The sequence below is a fragment of the Athene noctua genome, chromosome 20 (assembly GCF_965140245.1).
Source record: "Athene noctua chromosome 20, bAthNoc1.hap1.1, whole genome shotgun sequence".
Classification (NCBI taxonomy): domain Eukaryota; kingdom Metazoa; phylum Chordata; class Aves; order Strigiformes; family Strigidae; genus Athene; species Athene noctua.
The window spans coordinates 5,282,008-5,302,020 of record NC_134056.1 but is presented as its reverse complement, the minus strand read 5'-3'; the positions used below and the strand labels follow the sequence as shown (position 1 = coordinate 5,302,020).

The following is a 20,013-nucleotide window of genomic DNA, read 5'->3' as shown; positions in this document are numbered from 1 at the left end:
AACATGATCTCATGATTTTTTTTTTTTTTTAAGCTCTTAAAGGAAAAAAAAAAAAAAGAAAGAAAAAAAAAGAAAAAACCAACTAAGGAGTGGCACTCCGGCCTGCCGTTATCTAACCGGAGGCAGTGGGCTCTGCCCGGTAGCCGGGACGGAGGGGATGCTGCAGCCGCCCCATCGGGAGCCGCCGGGGCTGAAGGCTCCCGGCTCGCAGCCTCCTCTTCCTCGGGTGGTTTTCCTCCCTCCTCCTCCTCCTCCCTCCCCCTCCTCCCCGCCCGCATTTCCTCCCTGCACCTTTAAGAAGCACATTGCTCGCCGGTGGGATGGTGTGTGCTAAAGCTGCACAGAGGAAGTTACGCAGCCGGGATCAGGCACGGAGATAAAAGCTCCGATTGTGATTGAAAGTGAGAGCAAAAGGGATTTCAGCCTCGGCATTAACTTGCGAGGGGAGCCGGGGATTGCACAAAGCTTCCCCGGCCATCTGCCCTTGGCTGCCCGCCGGGCTGGGGAGGGAGGGACGGCGGGGGGGGTGGGAGGAGTGGGGGGGGGGGTGTCCCCCCGGCCCCGAAGTTCACGGCTCCGCCGAGAGCCCCGCGCCGCAGAGCTCCCTCCCGGTAAGGACCTGCAGCGCCGAGCACCGGCCGGCGGCGGGGGGGTGGGGGGTGAAGGGGGGGGGGTGCGGGCGTGGGGAGCGGCGGGCAGCGCGCGGTGCCGGCAACTGCCCTCTGCCCCCATCGCCCCAATACCAGCGTGTGTGTCCCCGAAGTTGCTCCGAGACTCCCCCAGCGTGTCTCTCCCCCCGCCCTTCCCCTCCCCGGCTCCCCACATCGGGCTGGATTTTATTTTTCCTTTTCGGAGTTTGCCGCGGAGCGCTGGGCAGGCGGGGATGCTCCTGCCCGGGGCCGGCTCCCCTCCGCTCTGCCCACTTTTAACACAGCCCTTGCGGTCCCTAAAAGTCCTTTAGGGTAAAAGAAACCGGGGAGGGGGGGGGGGGGGGGGGGCGGGGGGAGGTGGGGGGGAAGCGGCATCGGTTCGCCTGGAACCGCAAACGCCTTGAGGAGAGCGCCTGGGTGTAAGTGAGATTGGGAGGATTTTCTGCTGGGAGCCCGGGGCTCCTTTGGGCTTTGCGGCGTTCTTCGGAGGGTTCAGCCTCCTGTCACATCGCAGGCAGAGCGGGTGTTTCCTAACTTCGCTTTTAAGGCTGGAGGGGAAGGAAAAAGAAGAGGAAAAACTCGCGCTGGATCAGTGTCGGGGGGGGGGGAAGAGTGGCTGGGGTTTATTTTGAAGGCAACACTTCTGAAAGAAAATTGAAAACTCCATTGAGTTTACTTTTTGGTCTTAATTCCAGAGCAGCTCGGTTGTTGCTCAGCGTCGTCCCTTTATTTCAATAGGGTGTTAATCCAATAATAATAAAAAAGGAACCAGCTAAGTCAAGATACAATCTAATTTTGTGTTTTTAATACTCTGGCTATCAGTCCCCAGCGATTGCTGAGTACTCTTCAAAGAAAACAAAGAGCATTGATTCTATTTGTTCCCGTGAACTGCAGTTTCTTAATAACATCAGGTGAAGATTTATTTTCTAAGAATCAAACCAAATCAAGCAGGGCAAAACCTTTAATTCCGAGAGGCTCTCTCCCCCGTTTGCAGTATGCTGGCTTATTTCAGAGCAACACTCTGCAACTATTTCTGCAAAGGGACTGTACTGGCTAAGTGTTGCACCGCAGACTTCGCAGGGAACCCGCACGCCTGGCTGATTGACTGACAGTAGATAAATTTTCTGGCAAATTTTTATTTCCCTGCAAATCTGACATTTAGTCAGCATAACAAGACACTAATAGATATTATAGATCCTTTCTGCCTGGCTTTTTCCCTGACAGCCATTCATGTGCAAAATATAATTGTTAAGGCTATGAAAATAGATCCATAAACTTAACAGGGCTGGAGTCCTCATTAAAACTACCCTGCTTGTTTTCTGTACAATACTGGAGTCTCACGCTTTCTGCTGTTATTAGGCACTTGGCTGTGACCAGTTTGATGTAATAATTAGGAACTGACTTGTTAAAACTGACTTGTTATAACTGAAAAGACAGCTCTGATGTCAGCGGGACTTATAAACACTGTGTCACACCAGTTTATTATTTTTACTACATTTACTCATAATGTAAAAATAGCAGCCAGTCTATTCTTTTCTTTGGGAGTTTATTCAGGTCTAACACAGCTATAACAGGCTCTTTGAGAGCTGGCGATGAAGCATGAGAGATAGCTTCTGTTTTCTGAACTCATTCATCTCAATCGGCAATCTTTCAACCAAAAAGGGGGGAAAGGGAGATGGCAGCACAGCGATGTGAAGCCCCCGAACATGGATCAATGCATCTGTTAACCTGGAGTCTTTGAGCTTTGTGAGAAAGCAGATACTAAGCATGCCGTTGAAGCAGACATCCCTGTACTGTGGAAGAAAAGTTGAGGAATCAAACAGAAAGGGAATTATCCAGAGCTAAATTTCTGTTCTGGATACATGCCTACCACCTTCTCATATGAGATCTCCCTCCTGGATCTAATGCTGAGAGAGGGTTTGGCTACTTCTTTTCTGTTTTTCCAGTTCTTTGTCATTTTGTTTTGTAATTACTTAAGATTTTTATAGCTCTACTGGAAAGATGACAAAATTGCAGAAATGTTGTTCTAACCTGAAATGTATACTGGGAAGGTCATTGCTCTTTGTATTAGGTGAACCTTAAATGTTATTAGGATTTTAAATTGTTTTTTATTAAATGTTATTGTTCAGATAAATCATATGTGGGGATGCTGGACAATGTATCCGTCTCTCCAGCTGTCTTATTTATTTTTCTTATCTTTTTAAGACTATCAATTTCTCTGTCTGTCCCTGCTCTGTGTCTGCATATTCTCTGTCTTCTAATGACCTATAGCTGCTTCTTGATATTATTTGAAGACCCATTAGGGCTCTTGTTGTCCGGCTGCTGTTACAAACCAGATACCTTAAATGGGGCAGTGCTCCTTCCCATCTCACGAATTGCAGGAGAGCCATAAGCATCTTACTATGGATTCCTTTTTATTAAAGTTGTATATCTCCCTTTTACAAAGCCCTGGCTTGTGGCTTGGGAAGCCCAGCTGAGGGCTGTTTCTCCTGGGGGACCCGTTTTCTTACGAGTCTTGTTGCTCCAACTGCCACCCCCGCCTTGCTCCCAGCTAATTTGTCTTTCAATTTGTTGCAGGTGCAGCCTGCTAATGAACTCTCCCTTTGCCCTGACCATGAGAGAGAGAGGAGACCTCAGGTAGCAGCATGGCTTGCAGCTGAAGGCTTCGGGAACTTGATGCTCAGTTGCCAAAAGGCAGAGTCAGACAGAAATCTTCACCTGCGAGTGCCTCGCCACCACTGCAAGACACAGAGGGAGAAGCAGCAAGGCCAGCGCTGCTCCTCTCAAGCCCCTGACCACCCAGCATCCTGCTGGGACCACTGCGGATCTTGCCACCCAACGTGTTTATGTTTTGGGAGGAAGGAATTCTAGCTCCAAAGAGTCTCTCTTGTCAGAGTTGTACTGATGACCAGATGCTGTATTTATTTTATGTACTAATGTTCAAAAGCCCCAAGAATTATTTAAGGCAGATCACAATTTAAGGCACTTTCCACAGCGACACATTTGCAGCAGACAAGAAAGTTGAGGAAAACCTGATCCAGCACCATCTCACAGCCTCTCCAATTTGCCCTATCAAATTTCATCAGCAACTCAGAACATGATCTTTCTATTGATTGACTGGAGTCACCTCTAGATATTTTCATGCTGGTTTGGAAGCTGTTTCAGTACAATAAAAGGTGGGGGGGGGAAATGAGATTAAGGAAGACTTTTGACCACTGATCAGCAACTACAGCCAAAACTTTCCCAGTCGAGTGATTTGCAAAGTTGGCTTCCGTATCAAGAAAACTTTCCACATCCAAATACAGTGTGCAGAGTGGGATCTTTCCTGTTACCGTCTGGATCTCCTTCGACTGGATCATTTTTAGATGAGGAGTTTCCATGCTGATCCCGAGAGCAACCCCTAGCCCAGTAGCTGCCTTCCTCGGGACTCTCGGCGCTGCCCTCGCCCAGGGGTCCCGCACTTGGCCGCAGCTGCCATGCTCTACCTGGTTGCTCTCCTCTTGCACTGTCTCCCCTTGGCCATGGGACAGTATGACATTTGCAAGTCCTGGGTGACCACGGACGATGGCCCGTCATGGGAGTTCTATGCTTGTCAACCCAAGGCCATGCGGATGAAGGATTATGTGACGGTACGGGTGGATCCGGCAGGAATCACTTGTGGGGACCCACCGGAGAGGTTCTGCACCCATGTAAGTGTTTCCCTCCTTATTTGACGTGTTAGAACACTCTGCTTGCAGGTGGCCAGAGGCAGTGTCCTGCCGAGATGCCGTTGTGAGGGACATTTCAGTTCAGGGTGGCAGCGGTGGCTTCTGCCTTGAGCTCTCAGTCTCCTGGTCTGCAAAACAGGGAGGTGGTGTCGTGCCCATCCCGGTGCTGTGCCGACGGGAGCTTGGCCCTAGAGCAGGGGACATGTTGGCTCACTGAGGAGAGGGCGAGGAGGAGCCAGGGAGGGCTGAGCAACTCCTGGTCTGGGCTGGTAAGGTCTGGGTTTTGGGAAAGCTCTGCCCCCAGGGAGCACACAACCCGAGCTGCTCTGAGCATGTCCCTGCGCTTGCTAAAGCGTGCGGGGTGTGTTCACCAGTCCCACCCCAAAAGGCTGCGCCAGCACTGGGGGTTTATCAGAGGTGGGTGCAGTGTCTCAGCAGGAGTAAGAGTGAGGGGCAGGGCGGTGGGTGCCGGTGTGGCCCCTCACACTGGCAGCTCGGGCAGTTGGTCTGACAGCCACAAATTTCACTGAAGTCCCTGAAAACGTGGTTCTCCCTCTCTTCTAGCCTCCACATGAGAAGACTCTGTGGACAAACACTTGCCCTTGTAGTTAAAATCTTTAACTTATTTTCTCTTAAATATTAATCATTGCATTTCATTCCATGCACCACAAAGCTCAGCAGGAACATTTGATTTATAATTCACAAGGCTTTACATTGTTAAAAAGAGTTCAGGGGTCAAAGCAAAGAGCAAAACAATATGGCTGTAATGTCCCCTCCCAAATGTCCTCCAGAAGTGGTCCAAGCACGCAGTTAAGGCACAGGGGCCAAGCCAGCCCATGCTGACAGGGTTTCCACTAGGCTGAGCACTGGACAAGGAATGTCTTCTAAAAATATATGGTTTTCTTCTATTGCTTGTAATAAGAAGGGGAGTTCTCCCTCTAAATCAGAGGAGGGGAGTCCCATTTTCTATTGCCAGCATTATCCAGGCTTCTATACCCCATGCTTCAGTTTGCCACCTAGAAAGTGCACAAACACCTAGAAAATACCCTGGCCCCAGCCAGCTCAGGGCATCTTTTGAAAATCCAAGAGAAAAATGTTGCTTTGATACCAAGGGATGCCAAACATTTATGACCATCAGAACACACTACCTGTTCCCTCCAGTTTAAGGGGTCTCATTAGTACCAGGGAAGACATTTTCACTAGTTCCAGATAAGTAGCAACTTTTCCTTTTAAAAGATAATTTTAAAAGAAAGATTAAGTCAAAGGTTGCAAATAAAACAGTTAACTATTGATGGGTTAGTCTGTATTTTCATTTAGCAGACTGGCTGCAGAAGGATTAAAAGGTGAGCAGCAGATAGCTTTCCACTACATTCACTGCAGCTATTTACAAACTCTTTCTGGCTAAGGATGCTCCACGCTTCAGCTCCACTGACCTCCAAGGAAGCAAAAGACACAAACTGCAATCAGCTCTCTACATCTCTTGATTCAGTCAATACTGAGCTAAAATCTTTCTATTCTGAGCACCAGCAGTATTTCCTTGCAGCGTACGCCTGCCATGTGCTGTAACACTTGCAAACACCGTGTACAGCCGTGAATGGGAGTTACACAAACGCAAAACATGGATTTGCCTTCCTGTCCCTGCCTCACCCCGGGGTGTGTGCCTGGCCCAGCTCTCATCTGCCAGACCAGAAACCAGCCCTCACAGCAACGTCCCGGAGCAATTCCCTGGTGAAGAATCAAGCTAAGAATAGGAGCAATATATTGCAAGGGTTTTTTTATATTTTGGGGATAGGTTTATGAAATGCTGCTGTATTCGTGGCACTTTCTCCCCCATCTTACACTGGTGCTGGAGGATTAAAGAGTTTTAAAAATGAAGGAGATGAAGAGCAGCCCTGCTGAGGCGAGCAAGGAGCCCGCCCAGCACTCAGCGCAGAGAGTAGGAGATGGCTGCAGGAGGGATGCGGGCTCTAGGCCAGCCTGAGGACTTGGGTGGTCTGTGCTGGGAGGCCATCAAGGTAAATTTGCACGGCCTCTGTCACAAAGAAGGACACGTGGCCATTTACTGCTGAGCATCCCCTTATGGTCAGTAGAAAGTGGAATCAGCAAGAAATGGCCTTTCCATCCTCAGTCCTGGGTGGTGACTTGACACCTATTGACATGCAGAGTGTGTGGAGGTTGTGAGGATGTGAGGAGCCCGCAGAGGATGTGAGCGGAGTTCTGCTACCCCTGCGCAAAGGAAGTGCTGGACAAAAATCAATGTCGCTGCCCACCGATCGTTACAACCTCCCAGCCCTGGCCCTTGCTGCGAGAGGGGAGGGTTAGTGGCTCACATGAACCCTGTGCAGCTCCTTGCCTGCCAGCCTGCTCAGGTGCCTTTTGGTGTCTTGTTATCCTTTCTCTTCAAGTTTTAATTATTTTTATGTAACAGGTGGGTTCTCACAGGAGCCTGGCTTTCCAGCAGAGAAGTTCTTGTGGTGACTGTATTGCTTTCTTAGGTGTCTTTCAAAACAGCAGGGTACTGTCCATGCAGTTAAACTAATGTTACTCAGAATTAAGCGCAGCCCGGCAGGACGCCTGCACTGCTCAGACAACTGAAATCAAAATTAAAGACACACAAACATCCCTCCATGCTTAAGCAACCAGACGGGAGGGAGCTGGGCGATGTCCCTGTGTGGAGCATCGCTGCGGGCAGGCAGAGGAGGAGAGTCCTGGTGAAAGACAGGACCCTGTCAGACAGCGAGTGTTTCCTACGAGGCTGTGCCGGGAGCGGGGAGGCAGCACACAGCCCGCAGGATCACACACTGAGGTTGTAACAACTTCGAGCAGCACTCACAGAGAGTTCAGCAGAAGGAGGCGTCTGGAAGATTGCAGGAATTATTGAGAGAATTGTCTTTTTGTGTTTTATAGCAATTCCAGTCACATCTGTCTGCTCCCTTCTGGTTGGGAAGCATTTAGCTTAAAGTTTGGGGTTTTGCTTTTTCCACAATTGTTGAACTGAACCTTCTCCTATTCATGTCAATGCCTTTCCAGCAGGGTCACCTGGAAAATGAATTGTGCTTTCCCTTCTGGCAGGGCAGGGGGAGTGGTGGGAGCAGGAAGACAGATGGATAAGTAAATACAAACCTGAATGAATCTAAAAGCGTGACTGAAGACTAATAGGGAACAGATCTTTTAACCAAGAATGTTGAGGGAAAGGTGAGACTTCAAAGATCACATCCAGGGCACGGCCTGGAGCAGCTAAATGCAGATTTCAAATGAGAGGGATTTGCAGGACAGGCACGGCTGGGGATCAGCAAAGCTGCACGGGCTGCGTGGGGCAGAGGGGAGAGGTGGCATTACTTCACCATCCCACCCTCCTGGGGAGGAGGAGGATGGCACAGCTGGCAGGGCACTCCCAGGCATTGAGATATTCTGAGGTGCTGAAGCACTTCGATACCGAGCAGGGACCTTTAAGAATTTCACTTTCAAGCATCGGCATTTTGCACACAAGCTAAAAAAACAGGCAGGTTTTGTGGACGATTTACACACAGGGTGGGTGATGGGGAGCAATCATACACCAAAGCAAACACCCCGGTCCCTGCTTCAAATACATTTGCAGCTCAAGTGGTTTCCAAATTATTCTAACAAAAGCAAGGAGAGATGTCCGGAGCAGACTGTCTGTGAGACAGTGGCCATCAATTCGTGGGTTTGCTGCTCCTTGATGCCCCGGTGAGAGCTCCCCTCACCCAGCCAGCACACAGGGACCCCAGCTCACTGCCAGGATGGGAGCCCTTCCCTTTTTTTTTTTCCCCAGAGGTGTCGAGACAGTATTTCTTGTTTAGACAACGCTCTTTGATGCAGGGCCGAGCTCTTAGCCGGTATTGATGGGTCAGGGGTATTTTTATTTGGCGTCAGCATTGTTTCATCAGCTAATAGAGCTTGTTGATTTTGGCACAGGTACATGAAAGGAAAAGGCTTTATTTATTCATTACACATTCAGCCAAATGTGATGTTTAGTTTAATTCTTAGATAAACTTCTCTGAATGACATGTGGTTATAAGGCTTGTACTAAAGAACTATTTCTCTTTTTAGACCAGATGCTAAAACAGGAAAAAGCAGACAAGCTTTTGGGCGCAGAAACACTTTTCTCTACATGCTTAGCCCATCTCACATACAACCCTACCCAACTATATCTTCATACCTCTGTTTAAGTGCAGACAAAGGATTGGGAGTTTGAGGATGGTTAAAACTAAAGTTGAAGTTTTTAAAGTGAGAAAGAAAAGGGAATTGCTTCAGAAATGCTCTTTGAAAACCATTTTCAAAGATGCAGCTTGATCTGGTGGTTTAAGGATGGCTTCAGCCCTTCTGATACCCTGAGCAGAGACAAAACCCGCAGCCCTTCCCGGGCTCACCCAGCCCAAGGGATGTGTCCCTGCACCTTGTTTCAGGCAGGAGAAATGGGGGCAAAGCGTGAGGAGTTCTCAGCCTTGCCACTGCCCCCGGGGTTCAGGGGCAGCTTTGGGCTGAGCAAAGCCTGTAGACAAGTCAAATGGAAAATCCTTTTCAGGGAAGGTGGATGTTCTCCCTCCTCCTTGTATAAACCAGCACTACCCACTGTTGGTTGCAAACCCTTCCTTGATCGTAGCAGTCAGAGCTCCCCTCTGCCCTTCCTTATGGGGCCTATATGGCATTGGGAACAATCATTTTGCCTTTAGGCCAAAAGTCAGCAGCACAAGAAATCCACTCTCTGCTGTCAAATTCCCCATGACTTCTTGGTCAGGGTTGTGGGGATGGAAAGCCACATCTTTCTTTTCACACCTGTAAAGGGCTCACAACCCCTTTTCTCCCTTGAACCCTCCAGTACATTAAATTAACACCTGGAAAATACTCCCCTTGCCTTTAGGGAAAGCCTGGAAAAGGCAACTGCTGCCATTTCCATCTGGGTGAAGGTTTCCCTGATCCACCCCTTGCACCCATAGAGGCATTGCTTTCGAGCATGGGAGAAAGGGCCGGGGCCTTTCGGTTTTGTTCCCACCCTTAATCACTTCTCAGCATCAGGGTTGCTGCAGACACCACTATTTGAAGTCAAGATCAGCAGCTCCTTGCCCTTGGGGCCAGACCCTTGGATTGCATGTTATTAGCTGCTCAGCAAATTACATACCACTGCCACAGAGGCTACTCTGGAGTGCAGCAGGATCTCAGTGTTGTAAAAGCAGAAGCTTTACAGAAAATGAAAGAATACAATTCAGCTTTAAATTAGAGAATGCTGAGCAAACGGGATTTCCCCTCACAGTCTGTAGCAATTTCCTTAAATGCCCAGTTCGGGATTCATCTTGTTGTAAAGTGGGATGCTGCTCCCCTAACAAGGATCATTTCCACTTGCTGATGGAAAAGACGCAGCAGTAAAAATCAAGCTGTCAAGTAGATTTAATTGGTACAGTGAGCAGAAAGTTTACCCCCACCTTGAATGAGATGGGGAAGAATAACTGCTTTTAAGAAAAGCTTTGCTTTTCAAAGGGAACAGTGTCCAGATGGGAAAAGCTGGAGAGGAGTGACTCGGAAGACTTGCTGGGAAGCGTGGCCAGAGCCAGGAGAGCAACTCTTCCACTCACTCATACACTAACTCCATGTATCACAGGTTTCCATAAGCAACTTTTGAAGACTAAGGGATTCAGGGAAGTCCTTCCTATTTATTCTTAAAATCTGTATTGTATTCTATAGCAGAGATACGATTTTCCATTAAAATTTAAAAGGAATTCTCCCTTCAGAAAAGACTACTTTGGGTAGGAAGGAGTGCTCTCTACACTCTGGTTTCCCTAAGTGAAAGTCCAGTTTTAACCTTAGTTGAGCCCGATTACAGTTTCAGACCCCAAACAACCTTTTTACCATGAGAATTTTGAGGTGCGGAGCTTAGGCTGACCCAGCCCCACAACCCTGCCCGTTGTCCCACACAAGTGACAGCCGTGTCCCCACTGTTCCCCGGTGGCAGCACACAGGCTGCGAAGCCACGGTCGGTCGGACCAGTTCACTGATCTATCTGAAAATCACCTCCAAAATGACCCAAACCGCTTTGCTTTCTGCTCCAGGCGCAGCTGCGGGGCTGAGCGCTTGGCTGCAGCGCTGCGTGCAGCAACAGCTGGGTCGTCCGCAGCAGCGACAGGCGGGAAACTGCAGAGGTGGGGTTGCAAAAATCACATACAGCACTGGATGGGCACCTCTCCCCCCCACCCCAGTTACTCTCTGGGGCAGCGCAGCGACGAGCAAACAACCCCGAGGTCCCTAACAGGGACCTCCCAAGCGCTGCGCCTGGTTCACCCCATGGCTTTGGAGAGACCGAAATGGAAACGTGCCCGAGCCGTGCCGCTCCCCCTGCCCACAGAGCTTGTGGCCACACGGCGATGGCTGGGGGGTCCCCGAGGTTAATTAATTCCTCCTCTGACCTAGATGGTGAGCTCCATCAAGCGTGAGCAGCAGCAGCTCGGCAATGCTTGGCTAGCAGAGCCCGAATTTCTGACCTGCCGGAGTTGTTGTGCACGTGGGCTGTTGCTGACCTGCTTAGCAGGAGTTCTCCACCGAGGTGGTGTGAGCACCGCCGCCACGGCTGCTGCTGCCCTCTCGAAATCCACCTCCCCGCGCACCCAGCCTGCAGTGCTCAATGTGTCCCAGGCATTACTGAGACAGTTCAAGTGCTGGAAAATACCAGTTTTCCTCCATGAACTGCACAGCGCTGCTTGGTGACCATTCAGATTTCTCTGGGGAGAACCTAATGCCTGCAAAGCCCTGGCTAAGACCCCCTGGCAAACAGCATCTGGAACTTCCAGCCTTCGCCCCGGGCAGATGTGCCCTCCCCTGCAGTCTCAGACGTGTCCCTTGAGGTTCTCACAAGTCCCCCCATCTTTCAGGCAGAGCTACCGGCACCCACAGAGGGGCCACGTTGCAGCGTTGACCCTGCACCCACTCTGCTCCCCTGCCCCAGCCTGTGCTTGCTCCAGCGTTCAGGACTGGTGCCTCTGCACCTCAGCTCCATGCTACGAGCCGGCAGGCTTGGGGAAACCTGCAGCTTTTGGCTTCGTGGGGGCTTCTTTATTTGTCAGCTGTCCCCAGGCAGGCTCCAGGCACAAGAGGGGACTGGCCAGGGCTGCTCATCCAGGAGCAGAGCGGGCACAGGCACGCAGCAGTGCAGAACCACCGGGTTGGGTCTCATCCGGGCTGGCTCCCACCTCTCCTGCTTGCTCACATCTGTGCAGAAGCCAGTAACGCAGCAGCCTCGCCTCCCCTCCCCTCCGCCGCTCCCCGCAGAGCCCCGTGACTCCAGCCTCTGCCTCCCACAAGTGGCGGGCAGGCGAGTGCCACCGTGCCATTAGAGCAGCGTGGCGATGGGCGCTGAGCGGGCTGCAGGGTCACACATCCACGAGCGGTGCCAGGTGGCTCCAGCGCCCAGGTGCCCGGAGCTCAGGACCAGCACCCATTTTGCTGCATGGTCCAGCATGGGCAAGGGGTCTCCTTTCCCCCAGCACTGAGCTCCATGTGGATGCTGCCACCGCTGGGTCCAGTCCTGCCCTCAGGACCTCCATGTCTGCTTTGGAGGGAATATCCCAAAGGGAGAACTAGCACAGATTGAACTGATTTTTACTCTCAGCCAAAAGGTTTATAAGCCCCCATCCCCTGGCCAAGTCAGCTGCTTCAGCTCCATGGTGCTGCCATTAAAGGGGCTCGGGGGAGCTCTCTAAGAAGAGAGGGTCACAGTCCTGCCCTCAGGGACAGCCAGAGCTGATCGTGGTCCCAGCCACCAACAGGCACCTGCTGAACTGTTCCCCTAAAACAGAGCATAAAGCAGCCAAATACTTTGCATACAACAGCAAAAGCAGAGTGCTTAATGCAGCAGACAGAAGCCCTGTTCAGAGGCCAAGGGTGGGTGCAGGGGTATCCACCCCCCAACCGTGCTCCCCCCATAAATGCTTTGGGGAAGAGCTGCACCTCCATTTGAGGACCACAGCAGAGTCTGCACCCCCAGCCTCTGCATCCTGCCCTCCCCCATTCAAACTATCAGGGCGTCTCTTACAGAATAAAATATTAATAGCGGCGTAGCGAGCCTCTCTGCAAAGGCTGAATGTATTGAGCTTACAAGGCGCACAAGCTTTTAGAGAGCAGGACACTTTTCCTACTTCCTAAGCATTTTCTTAGTCCTGAATCAATAATGCACTCGGAGCCCAGCACACGGGTGGCTGCTGCTGTTGTGCTCCTGCTGGTAGGGTCTGCGTGAGGCTGTGGACACAGATACATCTCTTTAGCAAGATGCAAGGGTTTAATAATCTGGCAGAGAAGGGAAGGGGCAGGATTCAAACAGCTTAATTTGTAGACAAGCTTCAGGGAAGTGCCCTGGAAAGAGCAAAGCTAGCAGCTCCTGGGTACAGAAAGTCCGGGTTTGGAGACAAACTAAAAAGCAGTCAATGGGATTAAATGCCTTCATCTTTGAACGCGTGCCCGCGGTTGCTGGCTGAAGGGTGTCTGGTTCATCAGCTTCTGATCTCAGACTCTAGGTCACCCCTTAATCTACAAACTTGCAAAAGGAGCGGTTGCAGGGGTGCAGCCCCGGCGGGGAGGTGGGTGCAGAGGTGCACCCAGGGCACCAGGAGGGACAGGGTTAGAGCGGCTCACTGGGGGATTAGTGGTTCACAGAGAAAGAGCTGTTCAAAAATTATGTAATAGGAGGCTGGGCTGCGGGCAATGTGCGTGTGTGCGCCCAAAACAGATGAGATTATCTGCTTGGAGTGGAATTTTCTGGGTGGCATTAACCCTTGTGTCACCCACAAATCAGCTGGGCATATTTTTTGGGACAAGGTGCTGTGCAGTGGATCCGGCAGCAGAAGCTGAGCTGCTGCCTGGCCAGCCTGGAATGGAAGCGCTGCCCTGAGGTCACCCTGCAAACGGTGTGCTCGGGGCCCTTCTGGGAGAGGTCACCTGTGAATGGGGCTGATTTCAGTCTGGAGGTTAAAATTCATTGTGTCACCGGATTTTCTGACCATTTCTGGCTTAACCAGAGCGGGCATGAAGGGATTTGTGTCTGAGCACAAGCGGTGCTGGCTGCGCTGTGAGGGTGGACGGGTGACTTGGGTCGGCCCTTGTGTGTGCTGGACAGCATCTCCCTCCAGATCCTCCCTTTGCGGAGAGGATGTGTCCTGCCTGGATGTCAGCCTCCTGTGGAGGTTGTACCGTCTACAGTGCAGAGAGCAGTTCGGACCCTTTTCATGGAGGTGCTGGGGAGACCATGGGGCCTGTTTCAGAGACAGCGTGGGGTGAGAGCTGAGAGTTCCTTGACCCTCATGTCAAGACTGAGTGAAGGAGCCACTACTTTGTGCATCTGCAGATGCCTGGGCAAGCTCAATCTTCACAAAGGCGGAGCCCTCAACACTCCCAGTGAAGCCCAGACCCGCTCCCAAAAATATCTTCCTGCCTCAGTTTCCCCACCTGGAGATAGGACATGGCACTGCCACCACCTGACCCCGTCTGGCCCTGTGATGTTTCCCTACAGCTGGTGGAGAGAAGGGCACAGTGCTGAGCTAGGATGAAATACGAACGAGATGCTTCTCGAATTCAGAAGCAGGCTGGAGGGGGAAGGGGAAGAGCAGCTGCGAGTACGGGTTGAATCTCTTCTCTGGCGGAGAGACGGGCCCAGGGGAACCCAAGAGCCTTGAACGAGCAGCACGCTGTTCGGTGAATGAGTATCTGCTTCAGGCCAAACGGAAGAGGCAAAAAGCAAAGCAAAATGTCTCAGAGAGCGCGTCCCAGCGTGTACTTGCTGAGAGCTGTGCCACAAAGCCGGCGGTGCTGGTTTCTGCTGACTCACCCTGTCCCGAATCCCGCACGCAGGCAAAGCGTGTCCTAACGCCCGTGCCGAGGGGTGACCTTGTGCTCGGACAACCTCCGATCCGGGGGGAAGGGGCAGGAAGCGGAGGAGCAATCAATCCCCCAAACCACGGCCGGGGGGATGATGGAGGGAGTGACATTCAGCTGAGCCAGAATTAGCAGCAGATCTGTGGAGGGACCCCATTTCCACCCTATTAATAATTCATTCCAGCTCTGCCTTTACCTGCTCATAAACAGCAAACAGCTTGTTAGCGAGGATGGTTTTCTCCCCCCTTTGCTGTCTCTGCCCTACTAAGAGCCCCTTGCAGATGCCTGGGGGGAGAGAGGCATTGAGGGAAGGGCACACAAGTGAGCAAACCACTCCACCAGCCCACGCTGAGCATCCCATCCCACCACCCCATCCCATCCCCACAAGATCCCTGCCCAGCACCCCGCTGCCTCCCAGCCGGAGCTGCCCTTCCCCTGGGAGGTGAAGTTGTGAAACAAGCTCTCACCAAACCATAGATGCTTTTCCAGAACAGGCCATTTAAAAACACCTCTTTGGAGGATTACCACGAAAAAGAGAGCAGTGGCTGCGGAGTCTTTGGACAAGGGGTTTGCTGAAACATTCCTGAGCACCCGAGCGGCTCTCAGGCAGCAGCCACCAGGCAGCCCCTGGGAAAACTGTGTCTTCTACCATATAAGACAGCTTCCGGATCATCTAAAATATAGAGATCTTGACCAAAGTGGTCTTTTAAAAAAAAAAAAAAAATAGAACATAGCATCTTGAAGAAAGCTATTAAGATTTCATTTTGAAAAGGCTCATTTTGCATTCAGAGCACCCCCAGCATCTCCACAGCCCGATGCTGAGGTGCTGACCCCGCCGGGGACCCCTCCCTGTGTGCCAACAGGCATCCCAAAACAGGGCAGGCAGAGCTGTTCCCGAGATGTTTGCTGAGTTCGAGTCACAGCTGTGCTGTGGGGAAAGCCTGCTTGGGCACTGGGGGAAGGGGTAATGAGTGCAAGAGGAGAAGACCCTGGCCTGGCATCCCCACGGCTCCTGGTGTCCCCCCCATGCCTGTGCATTGAGTGAGGGGGGCACCAACTTCACCCGGGCTCACAGGGAAGGGCTGCTGAGCAACTGTTTGGCTCAAGAGGGGCCTCGTATTTCTCCTCAATTATCTGCATGCTCCCAGCCATCTCTGCCTGTGAGTTATGCCACTTGCCAGCTGTTGGAAATAATCGCTGTAAATTAATTACGGTTGTTTCACCCCTCTGATCCCTCCCAGCCCATGAATAGAGTGAAAATTAATTGTCAGAGAATATTTCCAGTTCTCTGGGAGTCCCATCCTGGCCACTGGCAGGTTATGGTTTATGCCCTGAAGCATGAGATTTAATTACCCACAAATGTTATTTTTGATCATAAAATCACCTTGTCTTTTCATAAATCCAGATAGAGCAGTTGAACCCTCAGGTCAGAAGCATCGAGAGTGAAAATACCCCATAATGATGTTAGGGCAACCCTGCGTTTTCTCCCGGGTAAAAGCAATTCTGTTTGGGAAAGAGCATCGCATCCTGTAGCAGCTATTGAAAGAAAAATCAAGGAAGTTTCCCCAAATGCACGTTGCTCAGTGTGACCCTTGTCAAAAATTTGCATTGCAGAAAATAGATTTAACTCGGTATCAGTGGAGCAGATAAAGGCTGTTGCCACCAGGGCTGGGTCGGGGATGACATCCTCCCCGCTCGGTGGGTTATTTCCCAGTGCCGCAGCCCAGCTGGGATGGGGACAGGGACAGAGATCCCTGCAAAGCCCCAACACAGCCAGGGAAGGCAGAGCAGGGGATGGAGGTGAAGCGAAGCCCCACAGCTCAATCCTGGCATGAATCAGGGGAACTCAGTGGAGCGGAAAGGAGCGTGAAAGCAAACACGCCAAGATGATTGTTTCAGCTTTATCCTGCAGCCTCCTGAGCAAACGGATCCAGCTTGGTGCTGGATGGGGAAAGAGAGGGGGAGAAGATAAAACTTTGGGGGAAATGTATTCCAGAATACCCATGGGAGAGGCAGGAATGGAGCGGGCTGGCCCCCGCTCTCCTCCAAAGGTTGGGGACCACCATCTGCCACAGCCATGAGTCCTCTCCGTGACAGATGGGTTGTTCGGAGCAGGGGAAGCTGCAAGACACCCGTGGTGTCACCAGTCCATGGTGGGGACGTTAGCAGGGCAGGAGGGATCAGGTGCACATGAGGATTTTGCCAATGCGGTTGTTTTGCAGGATCTGGAGGAAATTTGATACCAACTTAAGGACTTTGTTGCTGTGCGAGGCAGTGTGGGGACTTTGTGAACCTTATCAGCTAACCTTTAAGTGGAAAATCAATGGCAGGGTTGTAGGTGCCCTGCAAAAAGCAGAAGGGCCTTGGAACACACCGAGAGCTCTTTAAGCATCATGGCTTGACAGGGCAGGTGCTAAGAAGGGAATTGTCCCCTCCTGGGTGGAGGTGGAAGCTCAGAGCACTCCTGGGAAGGAGGTTTCTGTGCCGTATCTCGCCCCACTGAAACTCCTCCAGCAGCCACCAACTGCTTCCACACGGGGATATTTTTTCCCTGAATTCCTTGTGCCACTCAGAAAACTAGATGAAAACCTGCAGGTAAGAGGGGCAGCAGCTACAAACCCTCCTCACCCACAGCTCCTCCACGTCCAGCAGCGGTGGCGGGTGCCGGCTGATGCTAATGGCCCCGCGAGGGCCAGGAGGGACAGACAGCCTTTGGGAGGCACCGGACCTTCTGGCTGCTCCAGGAGCCAGCTCAGTGAGCAGATCTCTCATTTCAGAGCCTGCAGGAAGCTCCTCATTGTGTCGAGGGAACCAGACCAGGCTCTTTAGGCTACAGAGGGGGTGATCAAACAGTCCCCGGTCCCAACTATCATCAGTGCTTGCAGGAGAGCCTGGAGACACCCAAGGTCTGAGAACTCTCTGGCTGAGCTTGAGAGCCAGTTCTTGGGGAAAAAACCCGCTGCAGAATAAAGGACCCAAAAGCAACCCACATGACAGCATAGAACTTTGTGCCAGAGAAATGCATTCCACATTTTTCCCCTTCCTATAAAAATCCAAGTATTTTCCCCCCCAACTAAAAAAATACAAAATTTAGATTTCCAGAACTAGTCCAAGTTGATGAGACCTTGTCATTATTCTTACTAGGAGACTGACTGTAATTAAAAACAAGCTGGTCCCCGTGTGACCTGGGTTTTAGCAGAGGCCTTGGCTTAAGCAACGCTATTCCATCAAGCAGAAGAGACCCCTGAAAGCAAAGCAACTCCTTGTGCCAAGACACCATTAAACAAATCACACCAGGTTGTGGGAGCTGTGATGAGCATCCTTGGCTGAGCAGTACCAACTTTCACATCATCTACTTCTTTTTCCTTGCTCAAACGTTGGGGATTTTTTTTCCTTTTAATATTATTATCATTTTTATTCTTCTTCTTCATGGTGCAGCTAGTGTTTGCAATTGCTTTCCAGCTTCCGTTTGGCATGGACATGTCCTAAAAGCTGCAGTTTTATTTCCATGCAGCTTTCACCATTGACAACAGATGTCTAGTTTGTTTAAAATATTAAACAGCTTAATGATTAATCAAGTAATTTCACCTACAAAAATATATAATTTTTTTGCTGTGAGGCTTAAAAATGGCATTATCTGCCAGGAAAGAAAAAAAAAAGCAAAACAACTTTTTGTGCTCATTAAGAGCCCTAGAAACCAGCTGGACTTTGTAAAACTAGGGCCTTTTATTGTGGCTGGTTTCCTCCCTTCCCAGCAAGGTGGGGAGCAGCTTTGCTGCAGCATCCTGCATTCCCATCACCACGCCTTGTCAGACCAATATCTTGTTTCCTAAGAAATCCTTCTTAAGAAGCAAGTCCCTGATGTCACCTTCAGAAAGTCACTTTTGCAGCATTTCTACCCAGCACTGACCCCAGGCACCCAGAGGAGGCAAAACCCAAGGGCTGGGTCTGCAGTCACCAGGACTGGGACATACTACCAGCTCAAGAGCTAGGACCATGTGAACCATGAGGTTCAACAAGGGCAAGTGCAAGGTCCTGCACCTGGGTCGGGGCAAACCCTGTACAGGCTGGGGGATGAAGGGATTGAGAGCAGCTCTGCCAAGCAGGACCTGAGGGTACTGGTGGATGAAAGCTGGACGTGAGCTGGCAATATGTGCTTGCAGCCCAGGCGGCCAACCATATCCTGAGCTACATCTAAAGCAGTGTGGCCACCAGGCTGAGGGAGGTGATTCTGCCCCTCTGACCAGAGGATCCACCTGGAGTTGTGTCCAGCTCTGCGGCCCCCAGCACCAGAAACACGTGGACTTGTTAGATTGGGTCCAGAGGGTGCCACAGAAATGATCAGAGTGCTGGAACACCTCTCCTGTGAGGACAGGCTGAGAGAGTTGGGGTTGTTCAGCCTGGAGAAGAGAAGGCTCCAGGGAGACCTTATAGCGGTCTTTCAGCGCTTAAAAGGGCTTATAAGAAAGACGGGGACAGACTTTTTAGCAGAGCCTGATGCAATAGGACAAGGGGTGATGGTTTTAAACTGAAAGAGGGTAGATTCAGAGTAAATATAAGGAATAAATTCTGTACAATGAGGGTGGTGAAACACTGGCACAGGTTGCCCAGAGAGGCTGTAGATGCCCCATCCCTGGAGTCATTCAAGGTCAGGTTAGACGGGGCTCTGAGCAAGCTGATCTAGTCGAAGATGTCCCTGCTCACTGCAGAGCGTTGGACTAGATGACCTTTAAAGGTCCCTTCCAAACCAAATCATTCTATGATTTGCCCCATGGAGGCATGATCTCGCTATGACGCCATTTGTTAAGACAACATCCTCAACGAAGCTCTTGCAATTTGCCCCTTTGGGCTGAGCTGGGGCTAAGCAAGGTTGCAGTGCTCTTTAGGGCACCCTCAAGAAATGAGCAACCAAAAGAGCATGCTGGAGAGCTGGAAACCAGCAACATCTAGTTGCCATGAGGACACTCACGACTGATTTAATAGCGTGAGACTCAAAGTGAACTGGTTTATTTTAAGCTCACTGAGACCAAGTTTGCCTGCCTAATGCATTCTGACTTTTAGATTGAAGACGTAAATATCTTGAGACTTTGGACAGATCCTTTGGAGGACACACAGCTTGGAGGAGGAAATCAGATTCAAAAATAATACCTGGAATTGTTTCAACAGTTCTATAACTGATCTTACTCGGACCAACGGAGTAGCCAAAGTATGGCCATCTGTTTCCGCTCCCCCCTGCCCTCCTGGCTGACTTCAAACCACCCCACCAGCAGAAAATGCACTGAGCATCCCATGAAGGAAGAACAATTCAATAAACCTAAAACCAAAAAGGAACACTTCATTTTAGCAGAGGAAGCCGTAGTGATGTGACTCACTTGGTGGCTTTTGAGGCTCTCCCCCACGTTTCAGCACTGTCACTTACTTAGAGGTTATTTTTTGCGTTTGCCCTGTTACAACCCGGCAGGTCTCGAGCCGTGTGCTGCTCCAGAGCATCGGATCGGAGACATCTTTGGGCTTGGTGCCTGCTGAGCTGAGCGTGTTTACAGGTTGGGATGTGCAGGAGCCATCAGGGATTGTGCACCTCCATTCCCTGATCTCTGGGATGAGCATATGGGGGACAGGCAGAATTTTGGCTCCGCTTCTCCCTGCCCTTGACCCGCCAGGTCCCCTGCCAGAGACATGCCTGGCCAGCCCTGTCCCTCCAGACGGGACAGTGGGAGGGGGATCACACTTGTCAAACTTGGCCGCTTCCCTCACACCGCTCCTGAGGAACCTGTCCCACCTCC

General features: G+C 51.1%; 1 protein-coding gene across 8 annotated transcripts in view; it reads left to right on the top strand.

Annotated features, from left to right (window-relative positions):
* Nucleotides 1-334: 334 nt before the first annotated feature.
* The window catches only part of NTNG2 (netrin G2), a 59,869-nt gene continuing 40,190 nt past the window's right edge, over nt 335-20,013 (top strand). For 7 of the 8 annotated variants that reach the window (XR_012634901.1, XM_074923377.1, XM_074923375.1 and 4 more), the window contains exons 1-2: nt 502-611; nt 3,228-4,339. Coding sequence is in view for 7 of the 8 variants with exons in the window: in XM_074923377.1 (XP_074779478.1) it covers nt 4,127-4,339 (213 nt within the window). In the remaining variant the exon portion in view is untranslated. Of the gene's footprint in view, nt 402-501; nt 612-3,227; nt 4,340-20,013 lie in introns of those variants that run through there. The other variant, XM_074923374.1, reaches the window with a different exon arrangement.